Genomic DNA, 8638 nt, shown 5'->3' with positions numbered 1-8638 from the left:
ACTGTAACAGAAAAGGCAAAAAACGTATAAGTGTAACAATCAATTTTACATTATGGGCCCATGCATTTGCAGAACAAAATAAAGTGGCAAAGGCTAACATAATACATTAATTTCCAAGAATGTAACAATAATGTGAATGAAGAACAGGCCTACTGCTAATGTATATAGATATAGCAGCGCAAAATCATGGCAGCACCAAAAAATTATAGCAGCGAAAAGGATGAAATGTTATTCCGAACCACACAAACTACCAATTCTGTCTTGACTGCACTACAAATCCCACCATCATCAGCGCATGCCCACCGGCAAGAGCTCTAATTTTTTGACGTCTTCAACCCTAGAACCAGACGGCTCGGAGATCAAAAACAAGAAGCTAGCTGGCTTTCAAGCTGGTAAGCAGGTTGTTATAGCTTCGTCTGAATTTATAACGTAGCTAAGGACATTAAAATAGAGGTAAGATATAAGTGAAACAAACGTCAAAGATACACGAGCGTCGGATAGGAACGGAGGGCAACTTTTCCCGGAAAGGTGGGGATTTGTTTTCATTTGATTTGGTTGGCTAACGCTAGCTTAACCTAATAACGTTACTGTACGTTAGCCAACAACAGTCGCAAGACTCCTTCCTGGACTTGTCGAAGTTGCAAAGCTAGGTAACTAGCCAGCTAGCTGAAAAGACATAATCAGGATAATAAGCTCCTTCCTATCTCGAAAGCCATTTTCTTTTGTGTTTCGCATTAGCTACTATACACGGTTACTCGTTCGTTCTTTGTATCTGGACCCTCCTGAAATTAAAATCATGGCGTGTGGAGCGACCCTGAAAAGAACCATGGAGTTTGATCCATTGATGAGTCCGACGTCGCCTAAAAGGAGAAGGTGTATCCCGGTTTCCCCATCATCCTCCTCGTCCCCACGGAAATACCTTCGCATGGAGCCGTCACCATTTGGAGAGGTGTCGTCAAGACTATCAGCTGGTAATTAACGTTAGTTAACTAATTTACCGGATAAACCCAATTTGGTACCATACATCTAATGTTAGCTACCCAGGCCAGTGTGCTAGCTTTCTGCATTGCCAGCTAACCCTTAACTTAGCATACTATTTTCCAAGACCACACTAGATGTTAGCCAACAGTTAGGTAGATATGCTGTAATAACATGCTGCAATAACATAAGTAACTATCTTGAAAAGATAACATGATGTCGACATAGCATGTTGACATTGGGAAGATGTCAATTGCATACTTCTTGCAACCTCTGAAACCGCAGACTTTCTCATCCAATGGGTTTTGAGGAGAGAGGACGCTAGGTGTATGCAAGTGAGATCTTCCCATGGTGTCATCTTGGCCCTTTTTGTGTTACACACCATAAGAGGAGCTATAAGGATTGCACTATAACGTGAGGCCTCCATTAGATGTGACAAGTTGTTTGACTAACTTCGACCCTGAATGATTTTGACTCATGCTGTGTTCTATCTCATTCAAGAGCAAATTCTGAACAACATCAAGCAGGAGTACAAGCGCATTCAGAAGAGAAAACACATCGATGGAGTTTACCAACAGACAGAGGGTTGCTACTCCCCAGAGTCTCCACCCCCTCTCGGTGGATCCAGTATGCCAGGTTTGTTGTAGTGTACTGTTAGCCTAGCCAGGTTCAATGTCGGTGGCCAAAAACACTTCTTGTTTTCATCTTCTGCTTCTGAGGGACTAATTCAGACCTGGGACACCAGGTGAGTCCAATTAACTACCAGGTAGAAACAAAAAACAGAAGTGTTTCGGCCCTCCAGGACCGGAATTGAACAGATCAGACCCTAAACCTTGGTGAGGAGGGGAGACCCAGAGTGCAGGATGAACTAGACCTCCCCCCTCAACATGCAAATGACCTAATTTCTCACCTTGTGTCCTCTGCAGGCACATCGGCTGGAGGTTCTTCTCCATCAAGGAAAGAACAGCCCTTATTTACTCTTAGACAAGTTGGAATTATTTGTGAACGTCTACTGAAGGAGCGTGAAGATAAAGTTCGGGAGGAATATGAGGAGACCATGACTTCCAAGTTGGCAGGTGTGGACTGTCAAAATACAGGATTCAGAAAGTGCAACATAGGTGGTATGTGATTTTTACAGTTAGACTTATTAAACCCCTCCCTCCCTTTCCTCCCACGTTTCTATTACAGAACAATATGACACTTTTGTGAAGTTTACACATGACCAGTTGATGCGAAGATTTGGAGAGCAACCTGCAAGCTGTGAGTTTTATTTTTCTCTCCTTTTTTATATAAGATTCTCAGTGCATGTACCATCCCATTGTTGAATGCAAGAAGGCTACCGTTACACCTGAATGGAAAACCTCTAAAGGTTATGGTAACATGGCTGCTTTTCTGTTTTTATCTATTTTTATCCCTTCTTTACCAGATGTTTCCTGAAAGCGTCCCAGTCTGCCAGGTGACCTGTTGCTGCAAGCTATCGAGTTAAAATCTTGGGAAATCACCACAAGAGATTAATTTGGTTTATTGAAACTTTTCTTACTGTGCCATATTTCTCCTTTGGGCAAAGGTTTATAAGCCGTTGTCAGTGGTTATCACTCTCCCTCGCAAGCAGCTAGGTGCTTCCTAATGTAAATGTATAGGCCCTCTACCAGTGGCCTACGTTTCTCCTGCTGTACTTGTATTGATAAGGCCTCACTCTTACAAGGATTTCCAAACTTTATTCATCGTTTTATTTCTTTGTTACATGTATGTATGTATATATATATATGATAAAGCAATGTAGAAATCCATGTAAGGTTTGCTGGTCAATCTATGAGCTGGTGGAAGATGCAGGTTAGTACAGTTTGGAGAGAATATGCGGATGCACCAGTCACACGTTGTAAAGTCCCATACAAATTGTATTTTTATTTTTTTCTCTCAAAATGTTTATTTTATCATTTTTGTTTTCCTGGTATTACTTTCAAACCTATGTACTTAGTGGAAAAGCAAACAATAAAATGTTTTAAGGCTTATGATTTCAAAGTTTCATGCTGTCACAACAGGGTAATGCTCTAAGTCAAGTACTACCAGTGTTTCCCCTATACGGCCCACCGCCGCTGCTAAATTGTGACGCCACTGCAAATTAAAGTGCAACTGTCTTTAAAACCATGAATGCCTTTGAAAACGTCCAACGTGGCCTCGAAATTAATCAGAAACCGTTATTCTAGATCCAAAGACTACGTGTAAATAGGATCATTTGGTCATAAAGTCTCGTCTAAAACGGGAGTTTGGAACATCTGTGCGCCACACCGGGTAAATTAAGGTTAGGTCACTGGTCACTTTAATAATGTAACACTAGTTACTTTAATAATGTTTACATACTACTTTTCTCATCTCATATGTATATACTGTATTCTATTCTACTGTATTTTAGTCAATGCCACTCCGACATTGCTTGTCCTAATATATACAGTATCGGTCAAAAGTTCGGACACACCTACTCATTCAAGGGTTTTTCTTTATTTGTACAATTTTCTACATTGTAGAATAATATTGAAGACATCAAAACTATGAAATTACACATATGGAATCATGTAGTAAACCAAAGGTGTTAAACAAATAATCAAAATATATTTTATATTTGAGATTATTCAATGTAGCCACCCTTTGCCTTGATGTCAGCTTTGCACACTGGCATTCTCTCAACCAGCTTCATGAGGCAGTCACCTGGAATGCATTCCAATTAACAGGTGTGCCTTGTTAATTTGTGGAATTTCTTTCCTTAATGTGTTTGAGCCAATCCGTTGTGTTGTGACATGGTAGGGGTTGTATACAGAAGATAGCCCTATTTGGTAAAATACCAAGTCCATATTATGGCAAGAACAGCTCAAATAAGCAAAGAGAAACAACAGTCCATCATTACTATAAGACATGAAGGTCAGTCAATCTGGAAAATGTCAAGAACTTCAAGTGCAGTTGCAAAAACCATCAAGCGCTATGATGAAACTGGCTCTCATGAGGACCGCCACAGGAAAGGAAGACCCAGAGTTACCTCTGCTGCAGAGGATAAGTTCATTTGTTACCAGCCTCAGAAATCAGCAATTAACTGCACCTCAGATTGCAGCCCAAATAAACATTTCAGAGTTCAAGTAACAGACACATCTCAACATCAACTGTTCAGAGGAGACTGCGTGAATCAGGCCTTCATGGTCAACTTTCTGCAAAGTAACCACTACTAAAAAACACCAATAAGAAACACGAGCAATGGACATTAGGCCGGTGGAAATCTGTCCTTTGGTCTGATGAGTCCAAATTTCTGGTTCAACGGCCTTATCTTTGTGAGACGCAGAGTAGGTGAACAGGTGATCTCTGCATGTGTGGCTCCCACCGTGAAGCATGGAGGTGTGATGGTGCTTTGCTGGTGACACTGTCAGTGATTTATTTAGAATTCAAGGCACACTTGAACACTTGAACAGCATTCTGCAGCGATACGCCATCCTATCTGGTTTGCGCTTAGTGGGACTATAATTTGTTTTTCAACAGGACATTGACCCCAAAACACACCTTCGGGCTGTGTAAGGGCTATTTGACCAAGAAGGAGAGTGATGGAGCACTGCATCAGATGACCTGGCATCCACAATCACCAAACCTCAACCCAATTGAGATGGTTCAGGATGAGTTGGACCGCAGAGTGAAGGAAAAGCAGCCAACAAGTGCTCAGCATATGTGGAACTCGAAGACTGTTGGAAAAGCATTCCAGGTGACTACCTCATGAAGCTGGTTGAGAGAATGCCAAGAGTGTGCAAAGCTGTCATCAAGGAAAAGGGTGGCTACTTTTAAGAATATTAAATATTTTGATTTGTTAAACACCTTTTTGTTTACTACATGATTCCATGTGTTATTTCATAGTGTTGATGTCTTCTACAATGTAGAAAATAGACAAAATTAAGAAAAACTCTTGAATGAGTAGGTGTGTCCAAACTTTTGACTGGTACCGTATTATTTCTTAATTCCATTATTTTACTTTTAGATGTGTGTATTGTTGTGAATTGTTAGATACTACTGCACTGTTAGAGCTAGGAACACAAGCATTTCACTAGACCCACAATAACATCTGCTAAAAATGTGTATGTGACCAATAACATTTGAGGTGAAACCTCATTAACCAAACATGGAATCGGTCAGGAAACACACCTTCAAGACTGACATCTCGTTTTTTTCTAATGAGCAACAGAAAAACACGCCAATCGACATGTGCAGCGGCTCTTTAAAGAAAAGGGGACAAAGCAATACAACATTTAATTGTTGAAAACATTTTTGGGATGGTAAAATGTTTTCAGTGTAAACTTAAATGACTAAAACCAGATAAAATATGTAGAACAGATAATGGAGCAATTATTTTTAAATGGAACAACATTTTTGAGAACTGACAATCACCAAAAAATGGCATGGGGCCCCCATTGATTGTTATGTTTGAGTCACTAATATAGCATAAGAACAAGGCTAAATGTGTATAATTGCAGGCAATTTGCTTTAAAACTGCATATGTTCTCTCTGCCCCATGGCAAAATGTGTAGAATTGCAGGAAATTAGCTTTGAAACTGCAATTAACTTGTCACATGTGCAACCAGGTGGAAAAAAAATCCTAGACCACCTTTATTCCAGATGCATACAAAGCTCTCCCCGCCCTCCATTTGGCAAATCAGACCACAATTCTATCCTCCTGATTCCTGCTTACAAGCACAAACTAAAGCAGGAAGTACCAGTGACTAGCTCAATACGGAAGTGGTCAGAATACGCGGATGCTACACTACAGGACTGTTTTGCTAGCACAGACTGGAATATGTTCTAGGATTCATCCAATGACATTGAGGAATACACCACCTCAGTCATCGGCTTCTTCAATAAGTGCATCGATGACGTTGTCCCCACAGTGACTGTACGTACATACCCCAACCAGAAGCCATGGATTACAGGCAACATCCACATCGAGCTAAAGGCTAGAGCTGCCGCTTTCAAGGAGTGGGAGACTAATGCGGACGTTTATAAGAAATCCCGCTATGCCCTGAGATGAACCATCAAACGAACCATCAAACAAGCAAAGCGCCAATACAGGATTAAGATTGAATCCTACTACACCGGCTCTGACGCTCGTCGGACATTGCAGGGCTTGAAAACTATTAAGGACTACAAAGGGAAACCCAGACGCGAGCTGCCGAATGACACGAGCCTACCAAACGAGCTAATTTTATGATGCCTTTATGTTCGCTTCGAGGCAAGCAACACTGAAGCATGCACGAGAGCACTAGCTGTTCTGGATGACTGTGTGATAACGCTCTAGGTAGCCGATATGAACAAAACCTTTAAAAAGGTCAACATTCACAAATCCGCAAGGCCAAACAGATTACCAGGACGTGTACACATAGCATGGCGGACCAGCTGTTAACACTTCTTAGCGATAGTCTAGTTTCTGCCTGACTGACGTGCCCAAAGTAAACTGCCTGTTACTCAGGCCCAGAAGCCAGGATATGCATATAATTGGTAGCATTGGATAGAAAACAATTTGAAGTTTCTAAAACTGTTAAAAAATAATGTCTGAGACTATAACAGAATTGATATGGCAGAATAAAATCCGAAGAAAAACCAACCCGGATTCTTTTTTTTTTTTTGATGTCCCAGGCTCTTATAATGGAAACCTATTGTTACTATGTAAATGCGTCTCCCAGATTGCAATTCCTATGGCTTCCACAAGATGTCAACAGTCTTTATTCAAGGTTTCAGGCTTGTTTTTTGAAAAAGAAGCAAGAATTTTGAATTTTGGTGAGAAGAGCACCGGAACAATATCAGTCTTTTGGCGCGCGAGGGAGAGTGCGCGCACTTACTAATTTTGCTTTCCTATTGAACATACTACTTTCTGTATGAAATATTATAGTTTTTTACATGTTAGAGTACCTGAGGATTAATTAGAAACGTTGTTTGACTTGTTTGGACAAAGTTTAGCAGTAGATTTTTGGACTCCTTTGTCTGCATATTGAACGAGTGGATTACTGAAATGGTGCCAACTAAACTGACATTTTGGGATAGAAAGGATTTTATCTAACAAAATTACCATTCATGTTGTAGCTGGGACCCTTGGGATTGCAAACAAAGGAAGATCGTCAAAAGGAAGAGATTTATTTAATCGCTATTTGTGATTTTATAAAGCTTGTACTGCTTGAAAAATATGTTGATGTGGGGCGCCGTCCTCAGACAATTGCATTGTATGCTTTCGCCGTAAAGCCTATTGTAAATCAGACAACGCAGTTAGAGTATCAAGAATTTAAGCTTTTAAATATATAAGATATTTGTATGTTCATGAATGTTTAATATTACAATTATTTATTTGAATTGCGCGCCAACCAATTTCACTGGATGTTGCCGGCTTGTGTCCCGCTAGCGGGACGCCTATCCCTCTCCCTGACCGAGTCTGTAATACCATTATGTGCTTTGAAAGGCTGGTCATAGCTCACATCAACAGCATCCTCCCGGACACCCTAGACCCACTCCAATTCACATACCGCCCCAACAGATCCACAGATGACGCAATCTCAATCACACTCCACACCACCCTTTCTCACCTGGACAAAAGGAACACCTATGTGAGAATGCTGTTCATCGACTACAGCTCAGCGTTCAACACCATAGTGCCCACGAAGCTCAGGACTCTGGGACTAAACACTTCCCTCTGCAACTGGATCATGGACTTCCTGACGGGCTGCCCCCAGGTGGTAAGAGTAGGCAACAACATGTCTGCCACGCTGATCCTTAACACTGGGGCCCCTCGGGGATGTGTACTTAGTCCCCTCCTGTATTCCTTGTTCACCCACGACTGCGTGGCCAAACACGACTCCAACACCATCATTAAGTTTGCTGACGATACAAAAGTGATAGGCCTGATCACTGACAACGATGAGATGGCCTATAGGGAGGAGGTCAGAGAACTGGCAGTGTGGTGCCAGGACAACAACCTCTCCCTCAATGTGAGTAAGACAAAGGAGCTGATGTTGGACTACAGGAAAAGGACCCCATTAACATCGACGGGGCTGTAGTGGAGCAGGTCGAGAGTTTCAAGTTCCTTGGTGTCCACATAACCAACAAACTATCATGGTCCAAACATATCAAAACAGTCGCGAAGAGGGCACGACAAAACCTTTTCTCCCCCAGGACACTGAAAAGATTTGTCATGGGCCCACAGATCCTCAAAAGGTTCTACTGCTACACTATCGAGAGCATCCTGACCGGTTGCATCACCGCCTGGTATGGCAACTGCTCGGCATCTGACCGTAAGGCGCTACAGAAGGTAGTGCGTACGGCCCAGTACATCACTGGGGCCAAGCTTCCTGCCATCCAGGACCTATAAAATAGGCAGTGTCAGAGGAAAGCCCATAAAATTGTCAGAGACTCCAGTCACCCAAGTTATAGACTGTTTTCTCTGCTACCGCACAGCAAGCAGTACCGGAGCGCCAAGTCTAGGACCAAAAGGCTCCTCAACAGCTTCTACCCCCAAGCAGTAAGACTGCTGAACAATTCATAAAAATCACCACCGGACAATTTACATTGACCCCCCTCTTGTACACTACTGCTACTCGCTGTTTGCTACCTATGCATAGTCACTTCACCCCCACCTACATGTACAGATTAC

General features: G+C 41.9%; 1 protein-coding gene across 1 annotated transcript; it reads left to right on the top strand.

Moving 5' to 3' along the window:
* Positions 1-293: 293 nt before the first annotated feature.
* Positions 294-2990, top strand: LOC129811423 (akirin-2-like). Its single transcript, XM_055862713.1, has 5 exons — positions 294-971; positions 1480-1614; positions 1905-2054; positions 2167-2238; positions 2405-2990. Exons 1-5 carry the CDS (start codon positions 797-799, stop codon positions 2413-2415), a joined length of 543 nt encoding a protein of 180 aa, XP_055718688.1. The 5' UTR covers positions 294-796; the 3' UTR covers positions 2416-2990.
* The last annotated feature ends 5648 nt before the right edge of the window (positions 2991-8638 follow it).

This window comes from Salvelinus fontinalis, chromosome 15 (assembly GCF_029448725.1).
Source record: "Salvelinus fontinalis isolate EN_2023a chromosome 15, ASM2944872v1, whole genome shotgun sequence".
Classification (NCBI taxonomy): domain Eukaryota; kingdom Metazoa; phylum Chordata; class Actinopteri; order Salmoniformes; family Salmonidae; genus Salvelinus; species Salvelinus fontinalis.
This window is presented reverse-complemented; position numbering and strand designations above follow the sequence as displayed.